Source organism: Falco peregrinus, chromosome 7 (assembly GCF_023634155.1).
Source record: "Falco peregrinus isolate bFalPer1 chromosome 7, bFalPer1.pri, whole genome shotgun sequence".
NCBI classification, from domain to species: domain Eukaryota; kingdom Metazoa; phylum Chordata; class Aves; order Falconiformes; family Falconidae; genus Falco; species Falco peregrinus.
The window spans coordinates 57,318,269-57,339,738 of NC_073727.1; the positions used below are offsets into that span (position 1 = coordinate 57,318,269).

At 46.9% G+C, this 21,470-nt stretch overlaps 2 protein-coding genes across 2 annotated transcripts; one reads left to right on the top strand and one right to left on the bottom strand.

Annotated features, from left to right (window-relative positions):
• Window positions 1–9,815: 9,815 nt before the first annotated feature.
• RHOB (ras homolog family member B) lies at window positions 9,816–12,223 on the bottom strand. The gene has a single exon (XM_027779248.2). The coding sequence runs from the start codon at window positions 11,921–11,923 to the stop codon at window positions 11,333–11,335; it is 591 nt and encodes a 196-aa protein (XP_027635049.1). The 5' UTR covers window positions 11,924–12,223; the 3' UTR covers window positions 9,816–11,332.
• Window positions 12,224–18,082: 5,859 nt separating this feature from the next.
• On the top strand, window positions 18,083–20,185 carry LOC114010673 (ras-like GTP-binding protein RHO). Its single transcript, XM_055811306.1, is given in 5 exon segments — window positions 18,083–18,832; window positions 18,835–19,023; window positions 19,026–19,085; window positions 19,088–19,189; window positions 19,192–20,185. Coding segments are annotated over 5 exon segments (576 nt in total). The 5' UTR covers window positions 18,083–18,765; the 3' UTR covers window positions 19,350–20,185.
• Window positions 20,186–21,470: the final 1,285 nt, after the last annotated feature.

Genomic DNA, 21,470 nt, shown 5'->3' on the forward strand with positions numbered 1-21,470 from the left:
CCACAGGCCTGCTTCAGCTGTCCCGCAAACACTGCCTGTTGCAACTTGCAAGTACACAAGGCCCCTAGTAGAGCTGTACAGAAATAGGTGCAAGAGCACATGCCGTTGAGCGATCCCAGCCTCAAATTCCAATGGTCAGTAAGGAAACGCCCTCCCAGTGCATGGCACAGATGTGGGTCTGGAAAAGCTCTGGTCAGTGGACAGAGCAAGGTGGGTGAAGGTCCTCTCCTCTGCACTAACACCTCAATTTACTCATGTCCCACAAGGGTGAGGACTGAATACTCTGGTCCTTGATTCACCTGCACAACTCATTATCCGTCAATTTAAATAATGCCCTCAGAGTTTAGCAAGATGGAAAGAGGTCACTTTTGATCATGCAGGCTTGGTGACTACAAGCATAAGCTGTAGTATGGTGAGTAGGACAGTCACCATGGCATCACAGCTGTCCCTCAAAGAGGAGAGAGATCTGAACATAGATCTACCCAGGGAGTAATAGGTGAAAGATGAGCTTGATGCCCTCCCAATTTTATGACTGACAGCTAACCCTTGATGTACAGAACCAGCGTAATTCAGGTTGGAAGGATCTCAGGAGGTGACCTGGTCCAAGGGTGGGCTAACATCGACATTAGTTCAGGTGAAACACTGGCATGAATTTCTTCTGAATTCACAGGCAGCTTCTGGTTTATCAAACCTCTGCTTGGTGGCAAATAAGATATCCAGCAAAGGAAAAGAAAAACAACTGTGGGTCTCACCTTGGGCTGGGCTCTGCCATTTAATGTTCTGCTCCCCAGCAATGCAACCCACCATCTTGGTGAAAGAGTTTGGGTCATAGGGAAGGGGTTAACAAACCCCTCAGCAAATGAAGCATCATTACAAAAAGCAGGACTGCTACTTTCTAGGATCTACAACCCTTAGCCAAGGGACTCAACTTGCTGGGAATCAGTCCCAGAGCACTGCAGTAGCTCAGACAGTGCAGCTGAGCGCTGGCATGATGCCTTTTGCACTGGGAGATTTTTGCCCAAAACATCTAATGGTTTCTTGAGAACTGCTGTTTTTTGTGGGTTGGTTTTTGGTTGTTGGTTTTGGGGGTTTTTTTACTTCAAAGCTATTACTTATGTTTATAGCATCATTTTCAAGCACAACAGGAGTTGTCTAATCAGAGTTGTTTACAATATAAAAAAGTCTGAAGAGCTTCAAGAGAGATGTCAGGGAACTCTGCAGAACAGTTATGAAAGTCACAAATTCTGGAAAATTTAAATCCTGCTGATATTATGGGTGAAATTCCATTAACATAGCTATTTGCATCTGATCTTGCAGACCTACTTTTGTCCAGAAGAATACCACCCACCTGTGTTATATACAATGTTGCTGAGACACCTCAATAACCCTATGTGCAACAGTTCCCTTGCCCAGAAATATGTGTTACCATCTCAAATTCACCAGGGCTTTGCCCTGAGTGGACAAAGACTTAAAATATGATTAGGCTGTATCTGTCCAACAACAACAATGGCACACATTGGCTCTATGGACAATGTTCTCATAATTTTGTGAAGGCTGAAATTAATACATTGTCCAATAAATGTTTCTGGAAATGAAAGCAATCTTTTTGCAACCTTTACTTGAATTTGCTTCAGTTTGTTGGTAGTAGGTTTGAGAAGCTGGTGACTGAAGGCTGGATACAGCCATAGCTTTATTTCACGGAGCACGCAGGGCTCCTCAAAGCTGCACAGCAGTGATGCCTGGAGGTGAGTCGTAGCCAATCCACCAGCCCCACAGCCCAGCCCCACTGCTGCTGCCTACCCCCTTCGTTTCATCCACCAATCTGCCAAATGAGTGCTTTCTGGGTTGCTTTTTTTGTTGTTGTTGTTAATTTTTGAAGCATGGCCGCTGGATTGCTCTGCAAAATTAACATGTGAGAATGCATATTTTTCTTGGGTTTATTAAAACCATTCATGTACAAAATTAAAATGGTCTGACAGTAGAAGAGCTGCGAGTACTGAGACCAGTATGTGACTACTTTATGAAATAGCCATCTGGGAATGCCTAATAAACAATTGCTTTTAATTGTAAACATCTGTATCTCTAACAATAAAAGCAGCCGATGTGGCTTTCTATCAGTCTCGGGTTCAAGCTTTAGCTGAGTAAGGACTGGCTGCAGCCTGAAACCTATCTTGTTCCATGCCGGTAATTCTAGCCCTCTGTGGCTTGTCCTGGCTGGTTTTCCCCTGAAACTTGATCCTTTTTCAACGGATCAAAGAAGCAAAATAAGAAACAAGAAACTTTTGCAGTGAAATTTCAGCCACTGCAGCTTGAGCTGCTTCACCAGTTTAATAGTCACTCCCGGCCAGCCAGCTGCTGCTCCCAGCAGCGGAGTGTGCTGGTGTTTCCACTCTTGTGTCCTCGTCCGGCTGGCATGGTTTGCTGCATGGACACCCCTAGCCGGAGGGGGCTAACCTGCAAAAGGGCAGTGTTGCTCCAGATCACTCAGGGAGTTCTACCAGTGCAACAACAGTCCTACAATTATGCTGATACTGGGATGATTATGCTGATAAACTGACCTCCTGGGAGAAACCAATAATAATCCCAAAGTTTAAGGAAGAGTTCACAAGCTTAGCATCACCAGCAGACTGAATCGATACATTATTTACACCTTCCCTGCTTATATAGTATAGGGGAACCCTGCCTCCTTGCGAGGTGCCTGTGGACCAGCCCCCCACCCCTGCACAACAGCATACCCCCAGGGCAGGCGGGGGGCTGGCACCAAATGCACCCACCATCAGCTGCCCAGAGGCAAGACCATGGCAGCTACCCTTGGTCCCCACAGCACTTGCAAAGCCTTCAGCAGCGTGTAGGCAGCGGTCAGTTAGGGGGTAAGCTAGGAAAGCAACTTTTAGCGGGCATTTCTGCAGGGCTGTGCAGAGGAATGGGGGTCCCTAAACCTGCCAGATACCTACAACAAGTTCAAAGGCCCAGCTTTGACTCCTTTAAATGACTGCGCACACCAGTTTCTCATGATCACATGGAAGAAATATGTCCAGTTTATTCTTTTGTTTAGTATGTGACATGTAAAATTTCAGAAGTTTGTGTTTCAAGTACATGCTTATGCTAAGGGGAGTAAGAGAAGTGGCTGAAACCAATGTCTCAGAATATATAGTACCACTGCAATAGCCATGTCAGGTTAAGCATCCTGTCATCCTTAGCAACTTCCCTGGCATGATGAAGAATTAAGAACACTCTTAGATGAAGAATGTGCAGAGAAGGAATGGCTTTTTATTAAATCCAGTGGTACAGCTGGAAAAGACAGAGAAGCCTTCAGGCGCCAAAACGCTTCCTCCAGTCTGAAATCTTCCCAGCTAAATACAGGCTGAGAATCTGAATTTTACATGACACTGTTAAATCAGTGAGCCCACCCAAGAGGAGAGGCCACTGGTGTGTGGGAACCAGGCAAGGTGGGCTGTTAGCCAGGAGCCCAGGAATTAGGCACACCTTTGCTAAATTCCTAGCTGCAAGGTAATTCCTACAATTTACTTCCTTTTTTACTGTTTCACTAGTATATGTGTGTCTTTGTCATGCCAGCATCTCATTCTAGTTAATCCTTAGGAGTGTCTTGAGTGAAATGCAGCAATCACCATCAATGCAAATGTCCTATTACCATCGGGAAGGACTGAGCTCATTGCTGTCCCTAGCTGAAGGGCACCTAGTTTGGGAACGCTTCAATGAAGAGCAAACAAGGGAGCAACTCACACCTTCCTGCCCTAGCCTCACCGTGGGAAGCCAGGTTGGTACAAGGCTGTTTTGACATAAGCTCTCTCCCGTTCAGTCTCCTTGGTCCTCTAGATGCTGGCAGCTTTAGTGTCCCTCCCGCCTGACTGTCAGAGAAAATGAAAATGAATCATTAGTACTTTTAGAGTAGCCTGAAATTTGGAGTTTCTTTCAGATGCTCATGAGCACACACTTGGTTTAAGCCCGAAACATACAGATTATTTTCTCCTCAGAATTAAAGAAAAATAACAATTTCATCTTTCTGTCACTGATGTTGTTACCCTTGCACACGAGGCAGTGATGTTCCTCAGTATCTTCCAGGCTGATGAGGCTGAAAATATAAAGCACCCATTTACTCCTATCAGAATGTTGAATGCAGAAGGCTGGATTTTCATCTTTTTTGATTTTTACACAGATAGTATGACTATGTCTAGCTATCTATGCACATACCTTATGAAAAGCCCTAGTCTAAAACTCACTCTGTTTTCATGGGAGGAGAAAATCGGCTGTCAGTAGGAAGGGTCAGGCTGCTGCTGTCTAGAACCCCAGAGAATCCTGCAAAGCAGGACCTGATTGCGTGAGCCTGGCTTGTCCTGCTTCGGTCAGAGGGAAAAGCCCCACAGGGCAAGGACTGTAGGATCAAACCTCGTTGTATAAACAACACCCCACTGCACAAAAGCTTAGGAGCAGGAGAAAAGGCTTTTCTAGGGCAGACCCCTGCCAGAGCCTCCCCCCCCTTACGCCCTCGAAGGCTCCCTGAACTGCCACCATCCTCCCCTTCCCGGGAGCCGGGAGGGAAGGGGACATTATCATGCAAATTAGCACCACCAGGAAATCCACTTTGTTTCCAAATTCCTATCTCCAGTGCTGCCACATCAAGCTTTGAATGCAGAAGAGAATGAATGACCTAAAAGCAACGGAATGAAGCACTTGGCACAAAATCCCACCCACTGGTCCCCTTTACTTGGAAGCAAGATTTAGCACACACACAAAAATCACGCAGACTAGCAAGTCAGGGGAAAAATACACACATACATTTAGTACGTGCTGTAGGCACCAATTGAATATTCTTGCTCTGCTGCTGCCATTCAGCGTATCTGGTTTTAGGCCCCACTTTTACACCCCACCTTCTAGCACGAGTTTGGTATTTCAATCATGTAAGAAAAGCAGATATGCCCATAGTTATTGCTACACCAAATGGTACTTGATGCTTAACTACGGATGGATAATACAATTAGGCACCCTTTACAGGTAACCGCAAAGCCTCTCGCTTCATGGAACCTCTGAAGTGCTGGAGAGATGTCTGTCCTTCTGTGCAGGCATGAGGGTCTGGCCATGAAACTTCAGTCCATCTCACTGCTACTTATCACAGACTGTGGCTTGCCGATGGCACTGGGAGCAAACTTGAAGAAAAGTCCTTGCTCTCAACACCAACTTGGAAAATTCAAGGGGGTAAGTAGAGGGGAAAGGGGAAGTGCAACTCATTCTCTTCCTCTAGTGGAATCGAAAAAAATGTCCATTGTTACATTAGGCTACTCAAATCAAGTTCTTAAAGACACAGAACCATAGAGCAGTTCCAGTGGGCAGGGACATCTTTCACTAGATCTGGTTGCTCCAAGCCCTGTCCAGCCTGACCTTGAACACCGCCAATGTTTGGGCATCTGCAGCTTTTCTGGGCAAGCTGTTCCAGGATCTCTCATATAGTTCATACAGGTATATGCACACGCCCTCCAGATCTCAGGCTGGATGATGCTGAGACTATAACCACCCTCACAAACTACATCACCCTGATCTGTCCTCTCTGGAGTTGGTTACGCAGCTGTAGCAAGTTGCTCAGACTCCCTCCTTAGATGATGCCTCCCTGCCTGGCCTGGCCTGATGCCAGCACCAGTGCCGGATAAGCCCTGCACTGATCCAGCTCAGCTCACCAGCACGGCATAGAAACTGCTGCTTCCCAGCAGCTGCAGCTGGATGCACCCAGCTGCATGTGGGACCATGCCCTGGTCTTCCTGCTGACTGACCAGGGTGTTGAAACAGCGTATGTAGCCCAGACACCTCTCTTTCACTGAGGTAAAACTGGAGGGGGTGAATGCTGGTGGTGGGAATAGACCTGCCATGGTGGGAGGTGAGCAGGTGGCAGTCTCAGCAAAGCCCATCCCGCACGGCTTCACCTACTAGCCCTTCCATGCAGTGAGGGCATCTGTTCCCAGGCAGTGGAGAGAGGTCCTCTGGAGCTGCCTGCTTCTGTCTACTGGCAGGAAAGGGACCTTGAACAATTAGCTTAGATGAGATAACTTTGAGACTGCTGAAGTGAGCTGAAATCCTTCCCTCCCTTGAACTCCACATCTAAAGATCTCCACAAGGAACTCCACAAGGTTTCAGAGAGACTCCAGCGATAGATCTAAACCTTTCCTTGAAAGCTTCCTTGCAGTAGATGATGCTTATCAGCTTCCTCCACCCCACCATGCCTGCTGGCTGCCTGTAAGGAAGGCTTGAATCACTGACCTGGAGCATCTGTATCTCCATGCACACACTGGGTTAGCCAGATCTGCAAACAGTTTTTCAGAGATGCCTGCACAAAAAGTTAGTTCAATGGTTTATTAATGCAATTTCTATTTATCAATAGGTATTGTTACAGTACCAGCAAAACCAAAAGAACTTGATTCACTAGTGCTACAGTCAACTAAAATCTGAAGGATCAAACTGGATATTTTTTACTTTCTGCAGTCAAGGAATAAGATCTGTGAGTGAATCACAGTTAGCAACACTGATTCTAGTAAATACTTGTGGACTTCCTCAAAGTCCCTTTTTTCCTTTCTCTTACTGCAGAGAGTTCACGTCAGGCTTTTATAGAATTGCTGAAAAAGACTTGCAACCTGTCCAACACAGTGTAAGGCAGATGGAGCTAAATTAAGTAATTGCTGCAAAAACAGAAAGCCATGTAAGAGGACATTGCTTCAGATTCTGGACCCGCTTGCACTCATGCAACCCCACTGCACTATGTGGAGTGCATAAGAGCTAAAAAACCTAGCAAAACCTTGTAGTTTAATTCCAACGTATAACAAGTGCATTAAAAAACGTTTTACCAAAACTACCAAACTTCTTTCTCCTGCCAAAGATGACTTATCCTTTGTTTGGCCCACCCTACAGAGCGCGCTTTCTAAACAGACAGTCTCTATATGGTCATGCAAGGACTACTCGCAGCTGCTGTTGCTGTATGTCCAGAAAGGGAGGAGGTACTGACCTCCCCTGGGTGGCTTCATCTTCAGGCTGCCCAGGCGAGACACCCTTATGCTGTCAGAGGCTCCAACCCAGTCTCAGGGTGGGAGTGCACAAGTGGCCACCTCACTTGAACAGAGAATGATGGAGATGAATGAGCTTTTCAGTGAGGCTTTTCTACATTTCCAGGATTTGCTGCTAAGGATTCCCTGGTACCATTACTGAGCAAACCCCACACATGTGGAGTACTGGCTCCCACCAGAAGAAACACCTTTTGCAGAGGCTCAACTTGGCTGAACAGAGTAAGGGAAGGTGCTGCCTTTCCTCAGCTGAGGACACCTGCGCAGGCATGTGGACACAGCCGGGAAAGTCTCTGTGTGCCCAGCAGTGTGCACGGGGACTGTGAGATGAGCTGGTTGTTGACTTTCCTTTGATGCTGTGACTAACTTGCTCAGTGTCAAGGGGTTACAGAAGACAGACAGGGACCAGATGAACACGAGCTAGGGGTCCAGATGAAGACAAGCAAGGGGAGGTCCACATGAAACCAATTCAAAATCACCGTGTGGGTTGTCGGGTGGCCTGCTCCAAGCCCAGGCACCTGGCTGGCCCCAGCAGTGAGCAGACCCTCTGCATTGCACTTGGGTAGTTGCAGCTATGGGGTGGAGTTGGTGAGCGCAACATCCTCACACAGCAGCTGGTGTGGCCCTGGGGGCATCAGCCTGATGTGTCAAGGTGGCTGAGTCAAGGAGAGCAAGACGAGCCACACCTCTTGTCCCCCTCCACCAAAGCAGCTGATGTGAATGAGCAAGCATGGCAACACTGCACAAAGCAAAATGAGTATGGCTCTGATCCCACAATCTGACCCCATCGAGTGGACTCCCACACGGTGATCTCACTCTGTCGGCTTACTCACAGCTTCACAAGTAGCAGGGAAAGGTCACGCTCAGTTAAAACTGAAATGTGTTTTCTTGCAGCTTTTCCCCCCTGGGCCAGATGCTGTAGCCGTGACTTGGGCAAAGGTCCAATTGGAAATAATGAATGTAATTACCTTGTAAGCACCTCAGTGGAAAATATTGGTATAGTTAATTATACAGGGATGCAATGCTAACTCATTTCCCAGTGTTTAAAATACAAATACTAATGCTTTCTCCTTTGGAGTTTTGAGAAGATCAGTTATTGCTGCAGTCTTAACAGAATTTATAAGTTCTGCAGCTATTGCAATCAGTTTAAGGAAAAAGTTTCCAATCCTGATTTTAACATCACTGGCTGATACTGCACAGAACCGTGCTACTGCAACTGGGCTTTTGAGTGCCTCTGCAAGAATGAGGTCTTTGGCTATGGCCCTTTAGACATCCAAAACTGAGAAATTTTTTTCAAATAATGTTTTAGGACCAAAAAAGTTATTTTAGGGTTCTCAGACTGAAGATAGGAAACTCACCCTTGGAATACCAGGAGCATTGACATCCTTGGAGACAGATACTTAGGTACCATTCAAGAAATCCTGGCTAAATTGTCCAAGTTAAAATGCCTCTATCTTTTAGTAAGGATCATAGAAACTGCAAAATAAATTCACAGAGTGGACTGAGCACGTACTCTAGCTGAAGTCTTCAAAATGCAAACCTGGCTGTTTCCACACTATTTCTGATAGATTTTCCAGTTGTCAAACAAGGAGCCTGCTATTGCTGTCTGTCAAAAAAGCTCCACTGCTTTCAATCGGCAGCTGGCAAAGCCCTCTGTGAACGAGTGAGCAAAAGCCACTACATGTGTTGTGCTTGCCTTGGTATTTGTTAACATTTCTGAACAATCCAGTGTACCCTAGCAGATATTCATAGGCCAGAGAAAGAAAAGGCTCAACTCCTTTCTCACACTACTGCAAAAAGAGTCAAGAGGATTTATGAAAATATAAAACTGTCCTGAGATTTCCCTTATAGGCACCTAAGGGAGTTTTTCAGAAAAAAAAAAAAGAAGAAAAAAAAGAAAATAATAGAAAGGGAGACCTCAGCACTTTGGGCCTAGGCCTTGTTGTTGAGCAAAAATGATATAATGCACTTTGCACCAAGCCACTTCTGTCAGGAGCTGCTGCTGCAGGCAGCACCCACAGCACCTCCCACACCTGCCCGGGCAGCGAGCCAGCCTCGAAGAAGGAAGACGGCAAGGGAAGAAAGAGGCAGGCATGGTGCCCTGCTGGGTATCCCTGACATGGAGAGGCCTAGGCTTTTTAGATTGCTATGGGAATTAATGAGGGCAGCAATTAGGAAATCTAGCTAGGCCGCTTTGGAGACTGCTTCAACAGCGAGCAAAGCCTGTCTACACGTCCTACTGCAGCAAACAGGTATTCACCCCAAGGAAAGGGGAGGTCACCATAAAATCTGCTTTTATCTAAATATTTCGCTTGGAAAATAAGCCCTACTGCTTCTGCTGCTTTTCAGTTTCCACCTTTTGCTGCTACACAAGCCCAGACCTCACCCCAGCCACCAACAGGCAGCAGGGGCAGAGGGTAAAGGAGCAGCAGAAGCTGAACCCAAGCTCACCACACACAAGGCACAGAGAATTCTTGAGCTTAGCAGCAACAAGGATGGATTAGTCACCACCTTGAATTTCAAGTACACTTCCACATGCCATCTGTACAGAAAAAGTAACAAAGCAGCTCCCCCCAAAGGAAAATAAAACCACCACCCTCTGAAAGCTGCCAGACAGATATTTCAGCCAGCAGAGAAAATACAAATAAAAGCATCTGCAGGCAGAGGGCAAACGCTGGTCTAGTTCAATACCATCCAGGTGTATTGCTGCAAGCTGAGGACAGTCTCTGTAAATCACAACACCGCTCTCACAAGTGTCAGCATAGAATCTTTTAATACTTTACATAAAAAACTGCATACACAGTTCATAACTTTATGTAAACATCATATACATCTCAGGTTTTGCCATGTCAGTTTATTAAAAACAAAAACAGTCTCAGTACCACTGTTGAGGGAAGAGGGAGAAAAGTAAACAAATAGAAATGGATACGTTTGTTCTCTGAACCAGAGAAACACAAAATTATTTTCACTTGGGTTGGCTACCCTGTGAAAATAAGTTTTAAATAAACCTCCATTCTTTAAACTACCCTTTAATACTGAAGTCTGATGTACTCACTGCATAAGGAACAGTGCTTTCAACCATATTTTTTTTCCAAGGCAAAAAGATACAGTGGTTTGGGGTTTTTGTCTTGTGTTGAAATCAATTTAAAAACAAGACCCAGATGAGGTTAGTGAGTAAGATTGTTTCCAATGCTACAGTGTTGTACGCAGATGACAAGTGCGCCGAGTATTTAATTTTAAAAAACATAAAAATCCACCAAGTTGTGCAAAGTAATTTCTTTTTGAAAATAAACTTTTAAATAAACCCAAATCAACATACTTGCAGAAGACAACAATAAAGGAAGGAGCAGGCACCAAGATCATAATATGGCAATATCAACGCCCTCCTCCTTGCTCATCCTGCCTTGTCCATCAGGAGGAGGATGTCCAGCAAGGAGGACAGAGCAATTCTGCTTTACTTCCCAGCCTGGTGACTTCTGCAGCTGGAGTCAGTTCAAGGCTTGTGTTATCAGCAGACATTGGTCACTCAGGGCAAATTCCTTTGCACAACACAAGTCCCAGCTCAGCACCCCCTCCCCACCTCACTTTAAATAAGCACCCCCGGCACTACCCCAGTTTGCACAAGACAGAAAAGGTAAAGATATATACAGGCTTTGCTTGTTGGAATGACCCTCCCCTCCCAGTCTCAGTCTTCAGGGCACTAACTTCCACTGCAGGTCAGGCTCAGGCCGAAACATCTGCAGGAGAGGCGAGGATGTGCAGGCAGCCCAGGAGATGCAGCCAGCCCCCTTCCCCAGCTTGCCCGGGGGGAGGCACATGCAGGCAGGAGGCAGAAGTCAGTCCCCTGGAGCATCTCAGCTCCACCGTTCTCCTCTTGCAAAAGAGAGGAGGCCAGCTGGGAGCTGGCAGCAGCAGGTGGTAGGGGAAGAGCCGGGTGCGGTGTTTGCTCAGTCCAGTCTCAGCAGCTTTTTGTTGTTGAGAATCTGCAATTAACTCACAGGGGCCAGTGGTAGGAGAAGGCTTCTCCCCACTTCATTCCCAAGACTCCGGGCATGCAATTCCCCCTCCCTCTGACCCCACAGCTGAGCCAGCACAACCCTTTTCAGCCAAGGCTAAGCGAGCATGCTCCCTCCCTTAGCCCCCACCCTAATTCATCGCCAGCCCCCAGGAGAGGGGACAGGCAGATGCTTTGTGTGTGCATAACCCAGCTCCTCTCTGCCTGCCAACAGGTGACCCAGACGCTGTGCCCAGCGCCGCACTCCAGCCACACCCTATAGGACTTTGCAGCAGTTGATGCAGCCGTTTTGGGTGCCGTAGCGCTTCTGCAAGGCTGCCCGGGTGGCCGTCTCAAAGACCTCCCGGACACCCTCCTTGGTCTTGGCCGAGCACTCCAGGTAGTCGTAGGCCTGGATACGAATGGCCATGGCACGGCCATCCTCGGTGCGCACCGGCTCCTGCTTCATGCGGGCCAGCTCATTGCGCACATGCTCATCATTGCGCAGGTCCTTCTTGTTGGCCACCAGGATGATGGGGACGTTGGGGCAGAAGTGCTTGACTTCGGGCACCCACTTCTCTGGGATGTTCTCCAGCGAGTCTGGGCTGTCCACAGAGAAGCACATGAGAATCACGTCGGTGTCTGGGTAGGAAAGGGGGCGCAGACGGTCATAATCCTCCTGGCCAGCCGTGTCCCACAGTGCCAGCTCCACCTGTTTGCCATCCACCTCGATATCAGCCACGTAGTTCTCGAAGACGGTGGGCACGTAGACCTCAGGGAACTCATCTTTGCTGAAGACTATGAGAAGGCAAGTCTTGCCACAGGCACCGTCCCCCACCACCACCAGCTTCTTGCGGATGGCGGCCATGGCCAGGCTCGCCAAGCTGGCCTTGCCGTGCAGCAGGACGATGGCAGCGCCCTCCTCCCCGCGGCCGCCGCCTCCCCCTTCCTCTCGCTTCTCACAGGGCACCGTGGCGAGCCGAGCCCGCGCAGGCAGGCGGGCGCGCCCTCTTCTCTCCCCGCACGGACACCGCGCCTCCGTCCCCTGCCTCGGGGGAGCGCTACGGCCGCAGGCAAGCGCCGCCGCTCCCGCCCGACTCGGCCCGCCGCGGAGGAAGCGCCGCTGCTGCCACCGCACACCACCGACCCACCAGCACCGCGCTGCCACTGCCGCAAGCTGCGGGCCGGCGCCTCTATTTAAAGGCGCTCGCGACTTTCTTAATATAGCCGGCCAATGGGAAGGCAGAGAGTGAGGTCATCCCCGGCGGAGAGCGTTGCGATTGGCGGAGCGCTGCGGGCGGGAGGCGGGGCGCGGGCAGGCGGGGGGAGCAGGGCGCAGCAGGGCGCGAGCGACCCCCGGCCCGCGGCAGCGGCGGTGGCGGCGGCGGGGCGGCGCAGCGCCGGGCTTGGTTGGCGGCGACCGGGTCGGGCTAGGGGCATCGGGGCCGGTGGCTGTGGGGTGGCAGGAGACGCGCTTGGGGGCGGCGGGGCCCGGTCATCCAGAGCGGTGGGGCGGGCAGCGGCGCAACCGGGGCCACGACAGGGACCCGACCCGCCCTGCCGCAAAGCCGCCACTCAGTGCCGGCGCGGCGGCACAAACCGGAGGGGGCCTTGTCGGCCGGCGCGGCCGGGGAATCTGTCCCGGGCTCGTCCCGAGGTGCGGCACCGCTGCCTGCCGAGCGCCGTCAGCCCCGCGCGGAGGCCGCCTCACGGCCCGGCCCCACTGGCGCCGCGGCCCGGCCCCATTCGCCCCCCGGCCCGGCTCCGCTCGCCCCCCGGCCCGGCTCCGCTCGCCTCACGGCCCGGCCTGCTCGGCCCCGCCGCCTCACAACCACCGGCCCCGGCACTCGGGGTGTCCGGTCTGAAAAAGCTAGGAGAGCAACCGGGAGCGAGAGAGAGGGGAAACGGCTGTGTCCCAGGTGCTGGCTTTAAAGCCCAAAGTGGAACTAAGGTTATTGCAGGTGGTTAAGTAAAAGCCTTCACTAGACATTACTGGAAAAATGTAACAGCACTCAACCGCTTCCCTTCCTTAAAGGAAAAATTCATCGTGTTTGGGTCTCTCTCCTCCCAGCTTTTGACCAAAAGGAAACAGAGGAATTACAACCTGGGAGAAGTAGCAGACTTGAACTGAGATGCCCTTTTGAACTCAATTTACGGAGATATTGGAAGTCACAGTAATGAAAAAATGAATGTGGAAAATAAACAAGTGCAAAAGACAGGTTTCAGATTGGGGGACAGGGTGGAAGTACTTTAATATAAACAGATGGCTCACACTGGGTGCGTTAATAAAGCTGTGCATTGTAAAGTCTCACACTGTGAAATTGCTGGTAGTGATTCCCTCTGTCCCTGTCGCAGCTATCACTGTTTCACTGGGTGTTGCCTCAAGCTTTTTCCCTGCAAGCATTTCCACCTACATGATGTCCTGTGGCTACTGCCTCTCAGGGTTGGATCCGAAGCGTCCTCTTTTGCTAGCCAGCACTGGCATTAGGGAATAGAACAAAAAAGAGTGATTGGAGCAATATGGTTGTTACTAGAAATTGTATTTTAAAAAATCCATTTGAAGGCCAAACGCATCACTGAGTATATCCAATTGCCTGATGCGTTGTTTGCAGCAGACTGTTACAGAACTGTGTGTCAATAGGGCAAGTGGTTCACTTATGGTTCACTTAAATCCTAGACACTGAAATACAATGCATCTTCTGTGAGATTTTTGTTATTCCCATTTCTCCCTGTCAAAAGAGCACGTCCCTGGATGGCAATGGACGCATTCGTACCTTGCTCTTACATAGTTTGTACAGCATGTTATGCAAACATAATAAATTCACACTGATGTTTGAAAAAAAAAACCCAGAAATAAAGTGTAGTCACAGGCATCGGTGCGGCCTTTAAGTTTCTGTTTTCCATCTCCCCTTTGCGTTTGCTGTCACCGCTCAAGGCTTTTAAACTCCACGAAATGAAAATAGTTGTGTGCGCGGAAGTCATCCCCGCGCCGGCACGGCCCCCTGGCGATGGAGCACTGGCAGCCCGTAGCTGTTCTCTCTGCAAGCGCAGCCAAAAGCACGGAGAGCTGCTGCGCTCCGCTGCGGTGCGGCGCGGTGCGGTGCGATGCGGTGCGGAGCGGTGTGGTACGGTGCGATGCGGTGCGGAGTGGTGCGGTGCGGTGCGGTGCGGAGTGGTGCGGTGCGGTGCGGTGCGGTGCGGCTCTGCTGGGGCTGGGCGCCACCGTGCGGCCGCGCTAGCCAACTGCACCCGGGGGCGGCCGCGGGAAGGCTGCCGCGCTCAGCGGGCGGGTGGTGAGAGGTGCTGCTTAAATACGCTTTCTAATGCGTTTTTTCCGTGACTTCTGGCTGGCACGAAGAGTGGTTGGCTGGGTAGGTGGGTTTGTCTTTTCATAAGCAAAACACTTACTAAATAGAAAAAAACCCAACGAAATAAATCATCCGAACAAGCAGTTTTGTCCATCATCTCATCTGTGCTGTGCCATGAAAGGTGAGGAAATGGGCAGCATATTCATTTCAGAGCACACGGCTCTGTTGTTCACCCAGCGCGCTGGTGGCAATTATCCATATGCCTCGATGTAAAGAAAGCTAACGAAGTGGCCCACAGTCATACTCTTCAGCTCTTTCAGACTTCAAAGCAGGGTGGCCTCATCCAAAGTGTCTGCTGGTCCCAGCTTCCAAGCTAGCTAAGGAAATGCTCTACAGAGGCCCAGCTGAGACCTTTCCTGTAACAGAACAGCACAGGTACAGTTCCAGCACCCAGTTAGGGTCTGAGCCGTAACTGCTTTAGTTTTTAGTGAGGTGTTGCTTCTGTAGTCTTCCACACAGTTATGCTGAAGGCAAAAGGCTGATATTTCGTCTCTCCTTGCAAGAAAGACTGCAGTAAAGTCAGTGTAATTCCTTGACCTAGGGTTTCAAATGCTTTATTTTAGATTTTTCTTCCAAAAGGCTTTGCATCGGGAGACCCAGCCATGTGACTCAGGGTGAGATTGCACTCATTTCACTGTTCTAGGGTACACTCTAAGCAATAGACTCTATAGGGACCATCTAAGTCACTGTGGCTATCACACATTTATACTTAAATGTGTAATACCTGGGACTTGATCAGTGGCCTGGGTTTCATACTTAATATAAATTTGCTAATGCCACCTTTCTCCTGCAGTGGGCTTAGTCCATAAATATCAGTACACTCTGTGGCACCTGCCCTGAGCTGTCTAAGCGAAAGCAAGAAGGCCCTTAATTTATATAATTTTTTCAGTTATATATACTTCTCTTTTCTGAAGCATTCTTTCTTCAGCCCATACATGAAAGCATGAAACAAGCCAGTATCAAGAACAGTGGAAACTGGGGTAGAGTTGTACATAGGAATCCTTTTCTTTTGCTGCTTGGATCGATGCATCAAGAAAAATGGGAATCTGACCAGCATGGCAGTGCTGCGAGTGCAGCAGAAATAAGCATGGCCATGGTACTGTAAATCAGCACAGTGGATAATAATCTGTGGAAGTACTTAGGCTTTCTTCTTGGGGTGGTACCTGAGAGCAGAGGTGGAAAACCTGGAAAGAAAAATAACGAAAAGAGGCTCTGGAATGAGATGGCTTTTTCCTTTCCTTAGGGAATTTTGTATAGGACCAATTCTGTATTCAAGCATGGTTGTGGTCTGAATGGCACCAGGGAATGTAGCCAGTTTACATATTTTAGGGCTGAATTTGAACTTTATGCTGTTAACTTTTATGTCTTCTGACCAAATTTGCATGATATGCTAAAATATACTTCTTTAAGCAAGCTGAAACTTCACTTCCAGTAATCCTTAAATGTGTACTTTCTAAGCAGAGCATTAGTTCTGCTGCACCACACACATCTGTATGACTGATGAGCAAAGTATGAAGTAGGAGAAAGAAGACAGCACTTCTTTGGTCTCATTGCTTGTGCTAGTGGTTTTAAGATTAAAACAGCCTTTTGTTTTTTACTTGATTTATTTATTAATCTAATTATTAATCCAAGTGGCATTTTTTGTTGCTGAGAAGACAATGCCAGTCAATTATTGGAGATTGTTTCTGGATTATATTCCCTCTCTGCTCTTTCTGTTAAACAGATTTTCTAAAGGGCATGTCTGTAACTCAGATAATTTGTATTCAAGCATAAATCTGTACCAAAAGTGTGAAAGCTCAGTGGGGAAGGTAATCTTTCGCTTTTTTGTCAATAAGTAGGCAAGTAAAGTACATTGCCTGCTATGGCATAACATGCTGAGGGAGCCGTATGTGCCAGTAATGGCATACTGAGTCCTGCACACTGCCTTGTACTGTAATGCTAGCAACAAGCATCCTGCATTCCTAATGCAGGCAAAGCTTCTCAGCAAGGTAAGGAAAGCAAGAGCTAGCTAAATATGAGCAGTTTACAGGCTAGTGCAGAAAAGCTCTGGGTAGATGTAGGTCAGGCAGAGATGGTAGGTATCTGTCTCTCTAAGCTGCTAAGAGGTTTTGGCATGTATAGGAACCAGACCACTTGTTGTGTGTCACAGCAGGTCCATTGCTTTCCAGCATCCCTGAAGAAAAACAGAATTTAACTCTCAAAACCCCTTGTGACCAGTGGTCTCAGCAGAAAGGCCAGACCGATCTACCTAGAAACCAGAATGCCAAGGCACAAAAAGAGAAGGTGAAAAAGACTTATTTTCATACATAGGTCTAGGCTAAGTGCACATGAAAGCACATTGTTCCAAACAAGAAATGCTTTCATGACCCTAAAGAGCTGTATGGGACCCCCACTGGCATTGCTTTTCCAGGGAATAAGTGGGGCAAGTCAGAAGCTGATGACTTTAATTTTGTTAAGTTACTATGGCAAGACTATAGGATTCATACTTGAATAGACTCAGGGAATATGGTATGGCAGAGTAAATTAGACCACCACAGAAAACTAAAGTGGCCTCAGGTCTCCAGCTGACTTCAAATTAAACAAAACCAAGTTCCTTATCCTTAGGCTAAAATATTTAGACCTAAATCCCCTCATCCCAGCTGAAGAACACTTCTGTAGCTGTATGGAATAAATGGGCTGACCACAGAACTATACTAACCAGCCGTTACATATCTGCATCACCAATAATGCCTTTGGAAACAGTTCTCTCTGCAGCCAGCCTAAATTAATCTACCCCTGGTTCCCTTTGTTGTCAGTTTTTAGTGGTTGCAGACACCTTGCAGTCTTTGTCTGCCAGGAAAACTGAGACAGAGAATAGAAATAACTTCTCCAATAGCCACAAGATAGCAGGGAATTCAGTCTTCATCTCTGGAATTCAAAATAGTATCCTTACCGCTGGACAATTCTTTCTCTTTAGACTCTCTGGTTGCTAGACTTCATTTCACTACTTTGAGGATGACCAAACACTGAAAAAAGCTTCCCGGATAGATGTGGGGTCTCCATCCTTGGAGATATTCAAAACCCAGCTGGACACAGTCCTAAGCAGCCTGCTGTGGTTGATCCTGCTCTGAGCAGGGCAGGGACACACCTCATCCATTCTTTGATTCTGCAATTAATTTCTCTACAATGCCTCAAAAGATCTGGAAAGGAGTATCTTGAGGGTCTGTCTGGCAGGTCTACTGCCTACACTCCAGTGTTCTACACTCCAGTACTGTCAGTGCGCACACACACACACACCCCCACTAGTAGTCTGGCACACTCAACACTGAAATGCTCACTCAGGTTGACTCTTTTGCAATAGGAATGAAGAAATTTCTAAAGTAAACATGCTGTGATTTGTTAATGAATTGTGTAACTTCCACTTCATTGCCGGTAAAGTAGGTTTCTTTAAAAAACAATGATGTCATCAGGTTCTCTTTGCAGATTGGTTGGCTATATTAAGAAACATTGACCTATTCCTTTAAATATTGTGGTCATCATGATGGTCTTTGAACAGTGGTGGCAAGTTCTCTCTGCAGGGGAACCAGTGACCTAAGGAAGCTGAGGCGGCAACAATATTAGAAGAAACCAATCTAATACTGAACATCAAGAAAGACAGTTGATGTTGAAAATTACTATCCTGTAACTCTAACAAACTTTTATCTTGTATAAATTAACCATGAATATACAAAGAGAACACTCTGAACTCCTACATGACAAGAGATCTAGGAGCAAAAGCAGCATGCATGGGCTTACACAGGATAGCTATTGCCATTGATAGAATTCCACTAGCAGACAATGGCAGGAAAAAATGTAGTCAATAAAACTGATTTGGATAGTTGTTCAGTACAGTGCTTTATACTCCACCTCACTCACAAAATTAAGTCACTCAATCTAGAAAATGAAATCTGTTATGGACTGAACACCAACCATAAAAAACGTCTGAGATGATAAAACAGAAATATAGGGCACTGCAGGAGTCTTGGTTACATACAGACTTGGTTTATACCTTCATTTTTTGATGTATGGTAATAGTCAAGAGCAAGGTACTCACAATTTCAGAAGTTTCTGATATCAGAGAAATTAAAAGGGGAAAAAAATAGGAAGCAAAGGTAACCCAGGGGTACTGAGACAAAAAAGGAGGTAAGGGGAAGAGTTCTAAACTAATGGGTTTTCTGTCTTTTCCTTCTACCCTACACAAAAACTAAAAAAACCAAAACAAAACAAAATAAAAAACAAAAAACAAAACAACAAAAAAAACCCATCAGCATGCACATAATCCATTATGGTAATCCGTTTTGTACTTTATCTTGGTTTTTAAGGAATGGCTGCTCTTAGAAAAAATCTAACTATAGCTGGATATGATCGCTGTTGTAAGACATGCCTCCTCTTTGCTCTGTGTCACAGCTTCCCAAGCCCTATGAGCCAACTCTGTTTGACACTTATGTCACTGACACAGAGGTAGATGGGAAAGAGACGGAACTAATTCTCTTTGATGTGGCAGGGAAGAATAAAGTCAATTACTGAAATCTCTGCTCAGTGTTCTACAAGGACACCGATGTTATTTTAATATGGTCCTCTGTGGACCTGACTCCCAGCAACACATGCTCTATTTTGGGGTTCCAGAAATCAAAGTGTTCTGCCCACAGTACCTATTATTCTGGTGGCTACCAAGACTGAACTACGGGGTGGTGAGGGCATTAAAAAGAAACTAACTACTCCAGGGAACAAGCCAATTAACACTACAGAAAAAAAGCTTTAGCTGCCAGCATTGGGGCATATGCTTACCTGGAGTGTTCTGCCAAGATAAAAGAAGGTGTTGATACAGCCCTGGAGATTATTAGTCAATGTGCATTAAATGAGAAAAGGAGGAGAAAGAGGCACTACAGGCACTGCCAAATTTTGTAAGAGGACTGAACATGGTTTTGTTGCTGGATTTCATCAGGTGGCAAGGTAAGTAGATGTCTTTGTTGCCATTGTATGGGTGCTATAAGGCCTGTTTTTATGTTATAGGATAAAAAAAATCCCTGGTATCTGCAAACTGTCATACTGGAAAAGCTGGATTTGTTTCCTTCTCCACCTCCAAAACAGACTGAAAAGCGCAATTCCAGTTTTGAGCTGAGTACTGGTCTTGAGAAATGGGAATGGCCAAGCTACAGTTCTCCACAGAGGTTTTTTGATGAGGGGAGATATACATGGACTGGGACAGGAACTACAACAGCACTGTCACTACTGGGGCAAGCACAAGAACATGTCGTTGAGTGAATCTACTCCCAGCTTCCTGGTAGCAAGGCTTAGTGGCAAGCAGCTGTGCTGACAAGGTTTCCTAGTATGCACTGCCTTCCCAGTGCTTCCTCGAAGGATGTCCTCGGGGAAGGGTGTCACCACATCCATATCCAATAGTCTGCAATGCTAACAGCAGTGGGTTCCTGACTGGCAGAACAGGTCTGACTTCCTCTAGATTTAATTCATAGAGCTGGCCTGGGCCTGGTTCCATAAATGCATCAGAAATGCAATGTATAGCATAGTGTACAATGAATGCAGTGCTATCTCCGCCTCTTCTTCAGGCACAGGTAAATAAACCGGGGTTAAACATCCTGGATCTGGGGTAGAATAACCCAGTTCTTGATAGAATTGCTACCTTAAAAGTAGATAAGTAAAAAGACCAGACTTCAGTTTCTAAACCTCTTTGTCCTTATGGTCTGAATGTATCTTAATTCTTTCTGTCTTTCTTTAGCACTCGCAGGCAGAAGACATTAAGCGAAAGGAGTGCCAACAACCATGCTTTCAGCTTTGTAAGTCATGAACAATCTGGAAAGAGACTGAGACATGCTGTCAACCTAAGCAAAAAATCTCAGAAAAGCACAGAGATGGACCAAAATGGAAAGGCTTTGGGTACATCTCCAGACTCCTCCCTTCTGTGAACACCGATTGCTGGCAGCCCGAGGAACTGAGTTACGGACTGAGATTAACAGCACAAGTCTGAAAGGAGGCTGTGACTGCAGGATTTGAAGGCACATGCTGTAACACAGTAAGCGGACAGAGAAACATTTTAAGGTGAACCCCTTCTGATCCTGAGGTAAAGGTATGGGGTTAATTGGTCATAACTGTCACAAACTAGGAGAAGAAGTAAGTCTATCACTTTTCTTTTGCTGAGTTCCTCAGTGTTGGTTTCATCACTCTGGAAGCTTGGTTACAGCTTCCCAGGGGGAAACAAAATGAGAATAAACACAAATATCTGAACTGTTTACGCCACCTGAAGCTGTACACTTAGCAAACTATCTCGTCCAGGTGAGAGACCTAGAAAAATATGCACTTAAGATTTTTTTCTTACCCATTCTTCCCATCAGTATTTGTCTATTGGTGGTATCATGGGTAGAAATACTGGGGCTGGCCAAGTATTCATTCTTGAGTGGGTTGCTGTTTTCCTTCTGCACTACTTTTTAGTAGCAGTTTTGAAGTCCACAATCACACTACGGTATAATAACAAATGCTTCAAGGATGACCCTTCACATTTCCAAAAATACCTTCCTCCCAAGGATCTCTGAGCACTTTTCAATGTGAATTACCAGCCCACCTCTTGGTTATAAGTAGGTGTTATTTCCGTTTTCAAAACTGAGAAACTTAAAACTGCTGCCTAAAGCAACTGTGAACCGTCTACTGCTTGGACCTTTCTTTTTCTTGACTTGTTTTCCATGCCTTTCCCCTTTTGCCTCCTGGACCATTCCTAACTTCAATTTCTTCTCCTCTTTGTCTACAATAATCCCCTAGATACAATCTGATATCATACCAAAACTTTAAAACTCTTCTTCCCATGCAACTTGTATGTGAGTGTATGCTGTGCATAAGTGCTCTCCTGATTCAGGCAGTAACATACATTAGTGCACTTCAAAGAACTGTATTTATGTATATAAGTTCAAATTGTTATTTCCATTCTATATGTCTATGTGTGGGTGGAGAGGATTAGACTGCAGATCAGTTAAGGAACGCAGGTGTCTCAGGTGCCTCTGATGTGGGGCATTGAGTTGG